The sequence below is a fragment of the Perissodus microlepis genome, chromosome 5 (assembly GCF_051167445.1).
Source record: "Perissodus microlepis isolate ML-2025 ecotype Zambia chromosome 5, ASM5116744v1, whole genome shotgun sequence".
In the NCBI taxonomy this organism is placed as follows: Eukaryota; Metazoa; Chordata; class Actinopteri; order Cichliformes; family Cichlidae; genus Perissodus; species Perissodus microlepis.
In genome coordinates, this window is record NC_140465.1 from 34880677 (window position 1) to 34897988 (window position 17312).

A 17312-nucleotide genomic window follows, 5' to 3' on the forward strand; every position below is an offset into this window, starting at 1 on the left:
TTATTATTACTATTACACTTTATTATGAACGTTATTGACCTGTTTATTGAGTGTTCTTTATTTTTGTTTTGTAAGGGTATATGAGTAGTACATTATTTCAATATTTAGGCAATCAACGGGAAATTTTCAAATCAAAAATTACATTTAGCTAGTAAATAAAACAGAAGTCTTATCTCTCACAGCGAGTCTGTACAGTAAGTATTCCATGTTGGAAAGCTCCTGCATGTCTGTGATGAGGGCTCCATCTAGTGTGCATGATGAAGTTTTACAGCTCAGTCTGGGTCGATGGACGTCTTTGCTTCTCTTTTTGTTTTGTTCATAAACATTTTTCAGAATTTTACGTGCGGTGCAATAAGAAATTCTGTCATCTTCTCTGATAACTGGAACACCTAACCTGCTGTAATGCTTCTGTCACCACACTGTTAATCACAGACTCCACTTGAGCAACTTCACATGATTCAAAGTTCAAAACAAATCCTACCCTACACTCAGTTCATCATTTGTCTCATCCCGCTTTCTTTCTTCTGATTGGCTGCCCCTCTTAATCAGAATGTTTGATTAGCAAGTGGGGCTTCTGCGTTTGCAGCCAGAGCTGACAGAGCTGTGTGCCTGACAGGGTACATGTACAAATCTATACTGTAAGCAAGCTTTAGCCACAAACTCTTCTGACTGCACCTACATAAAAATGTGCATAATGTCAATTAATTTGTTTCATTTAGACCAGAGGTGTCCGACTCCAGGCCTCGAGGGCCGGTGTCCTGCAGGTTTTAGATGTGTCCTTGATCCATCACAGCTGACTGAAATTGCTAAATCACCTCGTCAACATGTCTTGAAGTTCTCCAGAGGCCTGGTAATGAGCTAATCATTTGAATCAGGTGCATTGACCCAGGGTGAGATCTAAAACCTGCAGGACCCGGCCCTCGAGGCCTGGAGTTGGACAAACCTGATTCAGACCAAAATCAACGTTTGTGCTCACTGGATAAATCAGGTCAAACCACACTTTTTTAGGTATAGCGTGTGTTTAGAGTCAGTGCTTCTCTGGCACCCTGCGTTTCCTGCTCTTCCCTCTAGATTTAAAACCTTTACAGCCAAAGTGAACCCTGAAGTGGCTGCTGAGCTTCTGGTCTCTGACACCATAGATGAGTGGACTGAGCAGACGTGGAAGCAGGTTGGTGAACAGAAAGGTGGTGAATAGGATTATGGTCCTCTTATGGGGCCAGGCTGTGACTAAAATGAGGTTGATGAAGGGAGAAATGTATGACAGCATGCAGATGAGGAGCTGGACTCCATGCAGCAGGATAGTGTTGTGAGCATTTTTGGCAGAGGCCTGGTTAGAAGAAGAAACTGCCCGAGCAGCACAGAGGACCTTCAGGTAGGTGATGATCAAAGTGAGGAAGACAAAAGAAAACAGGAGGACCTGAGGGGGAGAATTCAAGTTCATTTGATCCACCAATCATTTAAACTGAGCCATAAACGTAGAAAACGAACATGTCACCTGGACAACCAGACTTTGTGTCTCATGGTACGGTGTGTTGTACACAAAGGAGGGGTAACAGATGACGTTCTTCGTGAAGACAGAGAGGGGCTGGATGACGAGGAGGATGATGACATCTGAGATGGAGGGGATGAAGGAGACAGCCCAGATCAGTGCGATCAGAGCGTACGCTCGCTGCACCGTGCAGAGCTGAGAGTGATGGAGGGGCCGGCAAACAGCAATGTAACGTTCAACCGCCATGCCGGCCAGATTCAGAGGACTGTTCCTGCATGAAGACAGTTAGAACACACAGGTTTATATTTGTTCATGATGTCTGTGATTCGCTCTTTCTCCCTACCTGAGTACAGCTCAGACTGTCTTAAAGTGCACATTGACTGTCCACTTTAATTGAACAAATAATAGCAGAATACAGCATTTCATTTAAAAGCGTGTTATGGCCCTGTCCATAATCTGTTTTGGTGGCTGTTGTTGTCTGTGCCTTTAAGTCTTTGCAGGTCGAGGAGTGGATGAGCTGATGGCTGCTGATTGGTCCCCTGGCCATGTGATCTTCTTCAAATCCCCCACCAGCAGTTGTCCTGGGGCAGCCACTGACAGCAGCAGCAGACCTGACCCTGGCCTCCAAAACCTGAGACATTTGTGCCTGTGACTTTGTGCGACTTTTCTGAGTTTTGTATATAGTGTGTACATTAGTTTTCATTGTAAATAGCACATTGTAAATAGCACTGCAACAGAAGGGGTGAGCTGCCTTATTGTTTTTCCTTGCACTGTTTTCTCCTGTTTATTTCAGTTAGGGAGTTAGGTGTAGCGCTTGTCTTTTGTTTGATGCTTGATTTCACATAGGGTTTTAGATAGCACCTCCTCCTGACTTAGCTTGTTTTGTTTGTTATTTTGGCCTTTGTTCTCCCCGGAGCTTCATTTTTGCAGTGTAGAAAAATAAATCACGATTCACTAAGAAATTGGTTTCCCTCTGTGTATGGTTTTGGGGACCAGGGCGGGGCAATCTTTCCAAACTTGTGTTGCGTTCCAAACCCTAGACTGGGGCGTAACATAAAGTGGGGGCTCGTCCTCTTTTTTTTTCTTTTGCCGTTCTTTTTGCTCTTTGTTTTTTGTGGGTTGTCTGCAGTTTTTGGTTGGCAGTTTTCTTGTAGTGTTGGGGGTAGTCTAGTCACAATGACTTTTGACGTGGATGATTTTGCACTGCAACCCACCGTGGATAAGTTGGATCGATGCACAAAGGCAGATTTGTTGTTGGTGGCAGATTTGTTTAATGTTAGTGTGCCTTTACATGCTAAAAAGGCTGAAATTAAGCAGTGCCTGACGGCACAGCTGGTGGATAAGGGGGTTTTTGCAAAGTCGAAACCTCGGCCGGTTGAGGCGACTGGAGGTTTGGTGGTGGATGCGGGAGCAGGAGCTGCTGCAACCATCCCACAAGCTGCCAGTGGACGGGTGACGCCAGGGGCGGAGGCTCCTGCTGCCATTCAGATCCCAAACGTTAGCCCAGCCGGACAATCAACAGGGTTGGTTACGGAGGATCTTAGGCTCGCCCTTCGCCTGAAAGAGGTGGAGCTTGCAGCTAAAGCCAAAGAAGTTGAGCTTATGCATCTCCGCATAAGGGCTATGGAGCTGGATCCTTCCCGACAACGCAATGTTACCTCTACCCCAGTGAGTAAAATTGTGAGTAGATCTTCTGATTCATTCTCCTCTGACCACTTTGTTGCAAGCAAGAAAATTGCTTTAGTGCCACCTTTCAGAGAAAGTGAGGTTGACTCTTACTTTAATGCCTTTGAACGCATCGCAACCACTTTAAAATGGCCCAAGGATGTGTGGAGTTTGTTGCTGCAGTGTAAATTGGTGGGGAAAGCACAGGAAGTGTGTGCGAGCTTATCTATTGATGACAGCCTGGATTATGAAATTGTGAAATCCACTATTTTAAGGGCTTATGAGCTAGTTCCGGAGGCATATCGCCAGAAGTTTCGGTCATGTGAAAAATCTGCCAACCAAACACATGTAGAGTTTGCCAGGGAGAAGACTGTCTTGTTTGATAAGTGGTTAGCTGCAGGTAAAGTGAAGGACTTTGCTCAGCTAAGAGAATTGGTCCTGCTGGAAGAATTCAAAACGTGTCTTCCAGAGAATGTTGTTGTATATATCAATGAGCAAAAGGTGGATTCGTTGTCTAAAGCTGCTGTTCTCGCAGATGAGTTTGTGTTGACCCATCGCGTTACGTTTTCAGCTGTGCGCCGTGAATGTGCCCCGTTGTCTAAACCTGCGAGGAGTTTGAGGGTTTCTCCTAAGCGTCAAATGCGCCCTGATCAGGTTCCCATGACTGTCCGAGAATGCTTTTATTGCCATGATACTGGCCATCTCATTGCCAATTGTCCATCGCTCCGTCGCAAAGAGCAAACTCACACATTGAAAAAGCCAAAAAGTGTTGGTTTTGTTCAGTCGGTTTCTACTCCTAATCCCATCAGTGATGAACCAGGAAATGACACTCTTGACAGCAGTTACCGACCTTTCATTTCACAAGGGTTCGCCTCACTGACTGGAATAGGGGAGGATCGCGTGCCGATTGCAATTTTGCGCGACACTGAGGCTGCCCAGACCGATGTGTGTTCTCTGATCAATACTTACCCATCTCTGTTTGCTGACACTCCGTCTCGCACTACTGTCCTCGAACATGACATAGATGTAGGTGACCACCCTCCGATCAAACAACACGCTTATCGTGTGAACCCTACCAAACGTGCACTTTTTCAACAAGAAGTTTCCTACTTGCTGGAAAATGGTCTTGCTGTCCCTAGTTCGAGTGCCTAGAGTTCCCCCTGCCTTCTTGTGCCGAAGGAAGACAAAACTCCACGTTTTTGTAGTGATTTTCGAAAAGTGAACAGTGTGACCAAACCCGACTCCTACCCTCTTCCCCGCATGGAAGATTGTGTTGATAGGGTTGGCTCCGCAAAGTTTGTCACCAAACTGGACTTATTAAAAGGTTATTGGCAAGTTCCCCTCACTCCGCGTGCATCTGAAATTTCTGCTTTTGTCACTCCTGATCACTTCCTCCAATACACCGTCATGCCTTTTGGCCTTCGAAATGCCCCTGCCACATTCCAACGCCTTATGCACATTGTCTTAGGTGGTGTCACAAACTGTGAAGTGTACTTAGACGACATTGTAGCCTATTCAGAGACTTGGTCAGAACACCTTGGAACACTCACGGAGATTTTTGAAAGATTAAAAGAGGCATCCCTTACCCTAAATCTTGCCAAATGTGACTTTGGTAAGGCCACTGTGACCTATCTAGGGAAGCAGGTGGGTCAGGGACAGGTGCGCCCCCTGCTGGCTAAAGTCCAGGCTATCCTAGATTTTCCGGTGCCTCGCACTAGACGTGAACTTCGCCGGTTCCTTGGAATGGCCGGCTATTATCGTGGTTTCTGTAAGAATTTTGCAGATGTAGTTGCACCTCTCACCAGTCTCACAAGTGTGTCAAAACCATTCGTATGGTCCCCCACATGCCAGAATGCTTTTGAGTCTGCCAAAGCTCTCCTCTGCAGCACACCAGTACTTGCCGCTCCTGTTTTCACACATCCGTTTAAACTTGAGGTGGATGCCAGCGCCAACGGTGCTGGTGCGGTGCTGTTGCAGGAGGATAGGCAGGGTGTTGATCACCCAATTGGTTACTTTTCAAAAAAGTTCAACTCCCACCAACAGAAATACAGCACCATTGAAAAGGAAGCTCTCTCTCTGTTGCTGGCTCTACAGCATTTCGAGGTCTATGTCGGTTCTAGTTCAGCACCTGTCATTGTTTACACAGATCACAACCCCCTCGTGTTTTTGACCCGAATGCAAAATTCTAACCAAAGGCTCATGAGATGGTCCCTCTTAGTACAGGATTTCAATCTGGAGATCCGTCACAAAAAAGGGACAGAGAATGTACTGGCAGATGCGCTGTCACGTGGTTTTCGGAACCCCTAAGCGCCAAACATCTTTAGGGGAGATGTTTGGTCTTGGGAAGGGGGGTGTTATGGCCCTGTCCATAATCTGTTTTGGTGGCTGTTGTTGTCTGTGCCTTTAAGTCTTTGCAGGTCGAGGAGTGGATGAGCTGATGGCTGCTGATTGGTCCCCTGGCCATGTGATCTTCTTCAAATCCCCCACCAGCAGTTGTCCTGGGGCAGCCACTGACAGCAGCAGCAGACCTGACCCTGGCCTCCAAAACCTGAGACATTTGTGCCTGTGACTTTGTGCGACTTTTCTGAGTTTTGTATATAGTGTGTACATTAGTTTTCATTGTAAATAGCACTGCAACAGAAGGGGTGAGCTGCCTTATTGTTTTTCCTTGCACTGTTTTCTCCTGTTTATTTCAGTTAGGGAGTTAGGTGTAGCGCTTGTCTTTTGTTTGATGCTTGATTTCACATAGGGTTTTAGATAGCACCTCCTCCTGACTTAGCTTGTTTTGTTTGTTATTTTGGCCTTTGTTCTCCCCGGAGCTTCATTTTTGCAGTGTAGAAAAATAAATCACGATTCACTAAGAAATTGGTTTCCCTCTGTGTATGGTTTTGGGGACCAGGGCGGGGCAATCTTTCCAAACTTGTGTTGCGTTCCAAACCCTAGACTGGGGCGTAACAAAGCGTAGTAAATATTTTGTCGTCCACACTTCATGTATGTTAACAGTTTTCAGGTGTACCTAATAATATGGTCAGTGGCTATGTACAAACTGTTATACTGTCTCTCGCACAGATACTTACTTGTTGGTTGTCACTGAGATGAGCAGTATGACACAGCAGGGAGCAAAGCTCAGGGGGGCGGTGTAGGTGAGGATCTGCAGCATCACAGTAACTGTCAGCATAATCATGTCATTGATGACCAGGTGGATGTAAAGCACGTACCTGCAGGAGACGGGGCAGGAGAGGACCAAAGAGCAAAACGAGGCAACAGATGCAAAAAACAGTCCCAATGTTAGGTAGCAGAAATATCAAATTATAATAACAAACTTCATCCTGCTCTCAGTTTTCTTTTATTTATTATTGAAATTGATGTGATAGAAATCTTGTAGATAGGAAATGATAGACCTGGGGTCTTGCTGGAAGACAACACTCTTAAAATAGGTATAGACAAACATCCCATTAATGTAGTTGATGATGAAGCCGAGAGCAAAGGAGACAAAGTTCTTTGTGAAGGCGTCATTGAAGCTGTCCTGGCGTTTGGTTGTGTTCATGTCACACCTCGTCCTGCTCGGACACGACAAACCGAAACTCACCTAAAACAGAACGAAAGATGAAACTCAGAGAAACAACTCCACAAATAGCACAAGGTTCAAGTGGTGTTTTTCACTCATTGCAACCACTGAGACAAATAAAACATGTTTTTAACAGAAACTTGATTCTGTTGTCCATGATTCTTTTTCAAATTATGAACAAGAATCATGATTTGAATGAAACTAAAAGAAAAGACAAAAGGAAGAATTTCATTTTAAGAAAAACAGACAAAAGAAAAATCAAAACAAACATTGTGATACATTTTAATAAGATGTAGTTTGGTGGATTTTGCTGAAATATCACTGCCAGCCACCAAAAACAAAACATGTAAAAAACAATAAGACAATGGAAGTACATTATGACTGTATAAGTCAATATTTATCATGACCGCCTTTATCGTCCTCCACACTGATGGTCATAGAGCCTGATGACAAACTGGACTAAAAATGTGACATTTGGATTCATGTTTCTATTTTCATTCAAGTCCTAGTGTCTAAAGTCTGTTGTGCACAGACACAACACTGGTTCATCACTTGAGTTAGGATTTTTTATATAATGCGTGAACAGTTCATAGGTCAGTGTCATGATGCTTAAGAAAAGAACAAAAGCTTTCTCTGAAAATCGTTAGGTTCAAGGACTGGACTGAAAATAAGTGAAACAAAAAGAGTAATAAGCACTTTTTAGTCACTCTGCAGTTTCAGATGCCCCGAAAATTTTTAAATATCCTGCCATAAACACCACTTCATCTCTAAAGTCCAAAAACTTGTTGGTATTTGTTCATTATTCTTAAAATGATCACCATTCATATGTTTTCACAAAAAAATTCAAAACTTCAGGGTGGGTGCCTTGAAAAGCGCTATATAAATCCAATCCCTTATTAATATTATTACTAATGAACTTCTTCAGTTATTAATTACACACTGCATCTTTAATTAATGATAAATCTTTGATCAATAGTAAAAAAAAAGACACATTTCTGGAATATGTAAAAGTACATGCTATGGATATGTTTTATATTATTATAATTATAATTATTATCATTATTATTATTATTATTATTATTAGCACAAGTATTATAGTGAAAAAGGCAACTCTATAATAACATTTTAGGATAATGAGGATAGAAACATGTTAGCCTTCACACACCTGTGCACAGATCTGCTCTTTACAGTAAGGTCAGAGGTCATTTCTAATTCTGTTCTCTCTTATAAAAAACAAACAAAACATTTAGGAGTGCAGGAACATTGTTTTTGTGAGTAACTCAAACACAACATAAACTATGTTCATATACACACACTAAGAAAAGAGGGATGATTACATTTAAAAATCATTCTGTTTCACTGCTGACACATCAACATTCACATTTTATATGTTAATATCATCAGAGAAAATATACAAATGAACAGAAGAAAAACCTTTTTACAACTTTCAGCCTTTACAAACCATGTAAAGACATTATATCCATGTCCAAAGCTGCTGAAGACCATAAAGTCAGAAAAAACCACACCAAGATGGAAATGCTGGAAATTATTTTGTCACAAAAAGAAATCATGGCTGAAAGACAAGTCTGGGTCAAAATGCAGATTAAATCGAGACCTTTCATTTCATTTCGATCATTTAACCTACATCATGATACAACCCTTAAAAGCTTCACTGAAAATTAACATTTTGAACTTTTCTCCAGAGACTAATGATAAGGACTGGACTGAAAATAAGTGAAACAAAAAGAGTAATAAGCACTTTTTAGTCATTCTGCAGTTTCAGATGCCCCGAAAATTTTTAAATATCCTGCCATAAACACCACTTCATCTCTAAAGTCCAAAAACTTGTTGGTATTTGTTCATTATTCTTAAAATGATCACCAATCATATGTTTTCACAAAAAAATTCAAAACTTCAGCATTAAAAGACAGCAAACAGCAGATGTAAGTTACTTCTTCCTACTCTTAAGTCTTTAAGCAAAAACGACTTACTTCAACACGACACCGTTCTGGCCTGTGCTGATGTAACAGGCTGTGCAGCTGCGTGTGAGAAGTGAGAGGAACAGGAAGACGTGTGGTTATATAGATTTCGCTGCCGTAGTGATGTGAGATGATCCTGGAGAGGTGGGGAGCTACAAGCCAGAGGGTGGATTATCATTTACGTTTTGAAAACTGTGTGTAGTTGTGAACTGTGAGTTTGTTTATCAGAAATCTTGTGCAAGAATATTATGAGAGATCTAAATGAGGTTTTATTCAAACAGCATGATCAGGTATTTACAATTCAGAAAACCCACACTCTATGAGCAAACGCTTTGGCGACAGTGGGAAGGAAAAACTCCCTTTTAACAGGAAAAAAGCACCAAAAGAACCAGGCCCAGGATGTGAGTGTGGATCTAGTGTGCATGATGAAGTTTTACAGCTCAGTCTGGGTCGATGGACGTCTTTGCTTCTCTTTTTATTTTGTTCATAAACATTTTTCAGAATTTTACGTGCGGTGCAATAAGAAATTCTGTCATCTTCTCTGATAACTGGAACACCTAACCTGCTGTAATGCTTCTATCACCACACTGTTATTCACAGACTCCACTTGAGCAACTTCACATGATTCAAAGTTCAAAACAAATCCTACCCTACACTCAGTTCATCATTTGTCTCAACCCGCTTTCTTTCTTCTGATTGGCTGCCCCTCTTAATCAGAATGTTTGATTAGCAAGTGGGGCTTCTGCGTTTGCAGCCAGAGCTGACAGAGCTGTGTGCCTGACAGGGTACATGTACAAATCTATACTGTAAGCAAGCTTTAGCCACAAACTCTTCTGACTGCACCTACGTAAAAATGTGCATAATGTCAATTAATTTGTTTCATTTAGACCAGAGGTGTCCGACTCCAGGCCTCGAGGGCCGGTGTCCTGCAGGTTTTAGATGTGTCCTTGATCCATCACAGCTGACTGAAATTGCTAAATCACCTCGTCAACATGTCTTGAAGTTCTCCAGAGGCCTGGTAATGAGCTAATCATTTGAATCAGGTGCATTGACCCAGGGTGAGATCTAAAACCTGCAGGACCCGGCCCTCGAGGCCTGGAGTTGGTCTGTGCTCACCAGTGTTGGGACTAACGCGTTATTAACTAACGCGTTACAGTAACTACGTTATTATTGTGGTAACGAGCACGGTAACTAGTTATTATGCCAAAATCAGGAATGCGTTAGTCGTTACTGGGATTTAGATAGGCTCGGTATTCGTTACTTCGTGTGGTGGCATCGCGGAGCTTCCACAGATTCAGTAACATTAGCAAGTGGTGGAGGTCAGCAGGTGGATGAGGGAAAGGGGAGGCAGGAGGAGAGACCCGAAGCGGTCGCCGGTCCGAGTGTCAGGTGAACTGAACTTCAGGTAAGAAGTTATGACCTGCAGTTGTAACAGAGTTAGAAAATAGCTTAATGAATTTCCTCAAAATTGATGTGCTTTGTGATTAGTTGGAGCCACCTGGTGGACAAACACAGCAACTGCAACTGTTAAGGTTCCAAATTGCTGCACAGCGCATGCCTCAGCAAAGGAAAAAAACTCCCAAGCTGGTGGTAGGTGCTAGTGAGCGATACTGTTGTCAATTTTGTATGTGTATTAAGGAAACATTCTTATAGTGGTAATTGTCAACATGTATTTTGATTGTAAGCAGTACTAACATGTATCCTGAAAGTTACAGGCATTTTGATGCATGGGTAGTAACTTTATTCACGAGTAGCATTTTTAGTTAGCATGCTAAGCTAATACTCGTTAGCTAGTCGGGTGCTTTTTGACTTGCACTCAGCTCTAATGCTTCTCTATGGGATTGTAATTGTTCTAATTCTTTTTAACAGAACTGAATGTTGCAGTTGCTTTGCACACTGTTAATGAAGACTGTGTGCTGTTTTCTTTGTACCAGGTAGGCGCTGTTAAGTATAAGTTTTAATTGATGCTGTTGTATAGAAAAAAATAAATAAATAATACTGCTACTATACGATCACAGGTTTGGTTTCAGCTAGAACTTTTAAAAGAAAGACTTTGTTGATGTTGTGTTGTATAAATATATCTTAGTCATTTGTTAAGTGTTATGTTTGGAAAGAAAAAGGAAAAAAACTCCCAAGCTGGTGAACTGAATGTTGCAGTTGCTTTGCACACTGTTAATGAAGACTGTGTGCTGTTTTCTTTGTACCAGTTGCCAGAATAAAGAGGGAGCCCAGAGTAAGGGCAAGTCCAGCGTTGCAGTGCCGTCCTTTCCACATGGGCATATCACACCACTTGCACAATAGACTCACAGAACAGCAACAGCTACACAGTCTATCTGGGTCAGATATAAACCAAGTTTAGTTGGAGTTTATTTTCGTTGTGCTGACTTTTTCGTACTGCGTGCTAGCTAGCATGACGGGGTTTCTATACAGCTGGGTGGTGCTATGTTACTGATGTTGAACTTTATTTTGTTCATACGGTTAATTATTAGAGTTGCCAATCGTTCCCTAAAAAACGGAATCGTCTCATATTCAGAGAAAATATTACGCGTTTCGTGTTGAGGTGAAAAGGAACAGGTTGTCCCGGACTTCAGCTACAATGAAAAAGACACAAAGCTGGAGTTATTCTTTGTCTTTGCTGCACAGCTGCCTCTTCTTCTCTCATTCTCTCCCCTCCCTCTCCTGTTGCTACTTTAATCATGAAACTGATCAATGATCAGCTGATCGGCTTTTCCCTCTTGTTTATTTATCGTCCGCTTTGCGCCAGAAAGAGGAAACCACCGGATGTCACGTTAAACAACAGCAGCACGTTTAAGCTTGATCAGCTGTTGCTAGAATTTATTTAATATTACTTTCTAGTATCAGCTGATGTTTGCTGGAGCCACAGCTGTAAAGCTGCTGGTCATGATATCGGTTTGGATATGTGGTGAGTGGGAAACATGAAGATGAAACCAGGAGATGTCCTTACTGAATCATCAGAGCTGAACAGGTGATGGAGAAACATTTTTACCTTTTAGGTGACATGAATGAGTTGAAGGGAAGTTATGAACTGTTTCTGAGAGACAAATAACCCCAGGATCCTTTTCTATGTAGCTGACAGCTGGTAACTGTGCAGGGGCGGGTCTAGCAAAGTTTTGCCAGGGGGCCAGGTAGGGCATTAACAGGGAAAGGGGGCCACAAAGAAATACTTTCTTATTCTCATTTCAAATGTCTAGCTTTTAATAAATAATTATCTGAGTCTTACAACAAACGATTGATAGATTGATACATATATACCATCAAGACAGTGAACATCACTGTCATAACAGCGTTTGTTTTCATTCAAAGGCTTTATGATTTTTGCTATAATGGTGGGCCGGTCTATAGTCAAAATGCCCGGGACGATTTTTTGTCCCAGTCCAGCCCTGTATGCAACTCATCTGCAGTCTGGTGTTGCCTACATCTTCCTATTTGGAAGGCAGAATTTCTGAGTTCTGAGTACAATCAAAAGCACCACGACTGCAGTTTTTGTGTTGGATGTAAAAAGCGCACATGACGCTGTAACGTAGGCTAGAATCATGGCGGTGGTCAACGACGGTCCAGGCGTGGGATTTCTCTCGTGGAAATATGCACATTATTTTTTCCTTTGGTAGGTGGCACAGTGCACTTGTGGCAAGTAAGCAAGCTAGAAGACTGGCACTCTTGCTGGGTATCCAGTTAGCAACACATTAACAAGAGAAGTCTGAGTAAAACCAAAGTTACTTTCCCTAGTAACTAGTTACTTTGAAAGTAACGAGTAACTTGAAGTAACTGAGTTACTTTTGATGGAAGTAACTAGTAATGTAACTAAGTTACTAATTTAAAGTAACTTACCCAACACTGGTGCTCACTGGATAAATCAGGTCAAACCACACTTTTTTAGGTATAGCGTGTGTTTAGAGTCAGTGCTTCTCTGGCACCCTGCGTTTCCTGCTCTTCCCTCTAGATTTAAAACCTTTACAGCCAAAGTGAACCCTGAAGTGGCTGCTGAGCTTCTGGTCTCTGACACCATAGATGAGTGGACTGAGCAGACGTGGAAGCAGGTTGGTGAACAGAAAGGTGGTGAATAGGATTATGGTCCTCTTATGGGGCCAGGCTGTGACTAAAATGAGGTTGATGAAGGGAGAAATGTATGACAGCATGCAGATGAGGAGCTGGACTCCATGCAGCAGGATAGTGTTGTGAGCATTTTTGGCAGAGGCCTGGTTAGAAGAAGAAACTGCCCGAGCAGCACAGAGGACCTTCAGGTAGGTGATGATCAAAGTGAGGAAGACAAAAGAAAACAGGAGGACCTGAGGGGGAGAATTCAAGTTCATTTGATCCACCAATCATTTAAACTGAGCCATAAACGTAGAAAACGAACATGTCACCTGGACAACCAGACTTTGTGTCTCATGGTACGGTGTGTTGTACACAAAGGAGGGGTAACAGATGACGTTCTTCGTGAAGACAGAGAGGGGCTGGATGACGAGGAGGATGATGACATCTGAGATGGAGGGGATGAAGGAGACAGCCCAGATCAGTGCGATCAGAGCGTACGCTCGCTGCACCGTGCAGAGCTGAGAGTGATGGAGGGGCCGGCAAACAGCAATGTAACGTTCAACCGCCATGCCGGCCAGATTCAGAGGACTGTTCCTGCATGAAGACAGTTAGAACACACAGGTTTATATTTGTTCATGATGTCTGTGATTCGCTCTTTCTCCCTACCTGAGTACAGCTCAGACTGTCTTAAAGTGCACATTGACTGTCCACTTTAATTGAACAAATAATAGCAGAATACTGCATTTCATTTAAAAGCGTAGTAAATATTTTGTCACCCACACTTCATGTATGTTAACAGTTTTCAGGTGTACCTAATAATATGGTCAGTGGCTATGTACAAACTGTTATACTGTCTCTCGCACAGATACTTACATGTTGGTTGTCACTGAGATGAGCAGTATGACACAGCAGGGAGCAAAGCTCAGGGGGGCGGTGTAGGTGAGGATCTGCAGCATCACAGTAACTGTCAGCATAATCATGTCATTGATGACCAGGTGGATGTAAAGCACGTACCTGCAGGAGACGGGGCAGGAGAGGACCAAAGAGCAAAACGAGGCAACAGATGCAAAAAACAGTCCCAATGTTAGGTAGCAGAAATATCAAATTATAATAACAAACTTCATCCTGCTCTCAGTTTTCTTTTATTTATTATTGAAATTGATGTGATAGAAATCTTGTAGATAGGAAATGATAGACCTGGGGTCTTGCTGGAAGACAACACTCTTAAAATAGGTATAGACAAACATCCCATTAATGTAGTTGATGATGAAGCCGAGAGCAAAGGAGACAAAGTTCTTTGTGAAGGCGTCATTGAAGCTGTCCTGGCGTTTGGTTGTGTTCATGTCACACCTCGTCCTGCTCGGACACGACAAACCGAAACTCACCTAAAACAGAACGAAAGATGAAACTCAGAGAAACAACTCCACAAATAGCACAAGGTTCAAGTGGTGTTTTTCACTCATTGCAACCACTGAGACAAATAAAACATGTTTTTAACAGAAACTTGATTCTGTTGTTCATGATTCTTTTTCAAATTATGAACAAGAATCATGATTTGAATGAAACTAAAAGAAATGACAAAAGGAAGAATTTCATTTTAAGAAAAACAGACAAAAGAAAAATCAAAACAAAATTGTGATACATTTTAATAAGATGTAGTTTGGTGGATTTTGCTGAAATATCACTGCCAGCCACCAAAAACAAAACATGTAAAAAACAATAAGACAATGGAAGTACATTATTACTGTATAAGTCAATATTTATCATGTGTTTGGGATCATTGTCTTCTATGGAGAAATTAAGCTATTGATTTCCAGATTAATATGATTAATTATTAATACTATATTATTAATACTATTCTGCATCATAATTTCATCAATTTTGAAAAATCTTCCAACACTAATGGTTAAAATTCAGAGCCATGAGAGCGTCTCCGCTATGATTTACAAATGGCTCCAGACTCTCACGTCTGCTGACCTCCTCCATAGATCCTGATGACAAACTGGACTAAAAATGTCACATTTGGATTCATGTTTCTATTTTCATTCAAGTCCTAGTGTCTAAAGTCTGTTGTGCACAGACACAACACTGGTTCATCACTTGAGTTAGGATTTTTTATATAATGCGTGAACAGTTCATAGGTCAGTGTCATGATGCTTAAGAAAAGAACAAAAGCTTTCTCTGAAAATCGTTAGGTTCAAGGACTGGACTGAAAATAAGTGAAACAAAAAGAGTAATAAGCACTTTTTAGTCACTCTGCAGTTTCAGATGCCCTGAAAATTTTTAAATATCCTGCCATAAACACCACTTCATCTCTAAAGTCCAAAAACTTGTTGGTAATTGTTCATTATTCTTAAAAAGATCACCATTCATATGTTTTCACAAAAAAATTCAAAACTTCAGGGTGGGTGCCTTGAAAAGCGCTATATAAATCCAATCCATTATTATTATTATTATTATTATTATGAACTTCTTCAGTTATTAATTACACACTGCATCTTTAATTAATGATAAATCTTTGATCAATAGTAAAAAAAAAAAAAGACACATTTCTGGAATATGTAAAAGTACATGCTATGGATATGTTTATATTATTATAATTATTATCATCATCATTATTATTATTATTATTATTATTATTATTATTAGCACAAGTATTATAGTGAAAAAGGCAACTCTATAATAACATGTTAGCCTTCACACACCTGTGCACAGATCTGCTCTTTACAGTAAGGTCAGAGGTCATTTCTAATTCTGTTCTCTCTTCTAAAAAACAAACAAAAGATTTAGGAGTGCAGAAACATTGTTTTTGTGAGTAACTCAAACACAACATAAACTATGTTCATATACACACACTAAGAAAAGAGAGATGATTAGATTTAAAGCTGCTGAAGACCATAAAGTCAGGAAAAACCACACCAAGATGGAAATGCTGGAAATTATTTTGTCACAAAAAGAAATCATGGCTGAAAGACAAGTCTGGGTCAAAATGCAGATTAAATTGAGACCTTTCATTTCGATCATTTAACCTACATCATGATACAACCCTTAAAAGCTTCACTGAAAATTAACATTTTGAACTTTTCTCCAGAGACTAATGATAAGGACTGGACTGAAAATAAGTGAAACAAAAAGAGTAATAAGCACTTTTTAGTCATTCTGCAGTTTCAGATGCCCCGAAAATTTTTCAATATCCTGCCATAAACACCACTTCATCTCTAAAGTCCAAAAACTTGTTGGTATTTGTTCATTATTCTTAAAATGATCACCATTCATATGTTTTCACAAAAAAATTCAAAACTTCAGGGTGGGTGCCTTGAAAAGCGCTATATAAATCCAATCCCTTATTAATATTATTACTAATGAACTTCTTCAGTTATTAATTACACACTGCATCTTTAATTAATGATAAATCTTTGATCAATAGTAAAAAAAAAGACACATTTCTGGAATATGTAAAAGTACATGCTATGGATATGTTTTATATTATTATAATTATAATTATTATCATTATTATTATTATTATTATTATTAGCACAAGTATTATAGTGAAAAAGGCAACTCTATAATAACATTTTAGGATAATGAGGATAGAAACATGTTAGCCTTCACACACCTGTGCACAGATCTGCTCTTTACAGTAAGGTCAGAGGTCATTTCTAATTCTGTTCTCTCTTATAAAAAACAAACAAAACATTTAGGAGTGCAGGAACATTGTTTTTGTGAGTAACTCAAACACAACATAAACTATGTTCATATACACACACTAAGAAAAGAGGGATGATTACATTTAAAAATCATTCTGTTTCACTGCTGACACATCAACATTCACATTTTATATGTTAATATCATCAGAGAAAATATACAAATGAACAGAAGAAAAACCTTTTTACAACTTTCAGCCTTTACAAACCATGTAAAGACATTATATCCATGTCCAAAGCTGCTGAAGACCATAAAGTCAGAAAAAACCACACCAAGATGGAAATGCTGGAAATTATTTTGTCACAAAAAGAAATCATGGCTGAAAGACAAGTCTGGGTCAAAATGCAGATTAAATCGAGACCTTTCATTTCATTTCGATCATTTAACCTACATCATGATACAACCCTTAAAAGCTTCACTGAAAATTAACATTTTGAACTTTTCTCCAGAGACTAATGATAAGGACTGGACTGAAAATAAGTGAAACAAAAAGAGTAATAAGCACTTTTTAGTCATTCTGCAGTTTCAGATGCCCCGAAAATTTTTAAATATCCTGCCATAAACACCACTTCATCTCTAAAGTCCAAAAACTTGTTGGTATTTGTTCATTATTCTTAAAATGATCACCAATCATATGTTTTCACAAAAAAATTCAAAACTTCAGCATTAAAAGACAGCAAACAGCAGATGTAAGTTACTTCTTCCTACTCTTAAGTCTTTAAGCAAAAACGACTTACTTCAACACGACACCGTTCTGGCCTGTGCTGATGTAACAGGCTGTGCAGCTGCGTGTGAGAAGTGAGAGGAACAGGAAGACGTGTGGTTATATAGATTTCGCTGCCGTAGTGAT

At 40.6% G+C, this 17312-nt stretch overlaps 1 protein-coding gene and 1 pseudogene across 1 annotated transcript; both read right to left on the bottom strand.

The window, feature by feature from the left end:
- Nucleotides 1-1027: 1027 nt before the first annotated feature.
- LOC146387758 (odorant receptor 131-2-like) lies at nucleotides 1028-8061 on the bottom strand (annotated as a pseudogene).
- Nucleotides 8062-12618: 4557 nt separating this feature from the next.
- LOC146387759 (odorant receptor 131-2-like) lies at nucleotides 12619-14100 on the bottom strand. Its single transcript, XM_084927264.1, has 4 exons — nucleotides 13955-14100; nucleotides 13631-13771; nucleotides 13087-13351; nucleotides 12619-13008 (listed from the first exon to the last, which is right to left on the bottom strand). The coding sequence occupies exons 1-4, from the start codon at nucleotides 14098-14100 to the stop codon at nucleotides 12619-12621; spliced, it is 942 nt and encodes a 313-aa protein (XP_084783390.1).
- Nucleotides 14101-17312: the final 3212 nt, after the last annotated feature.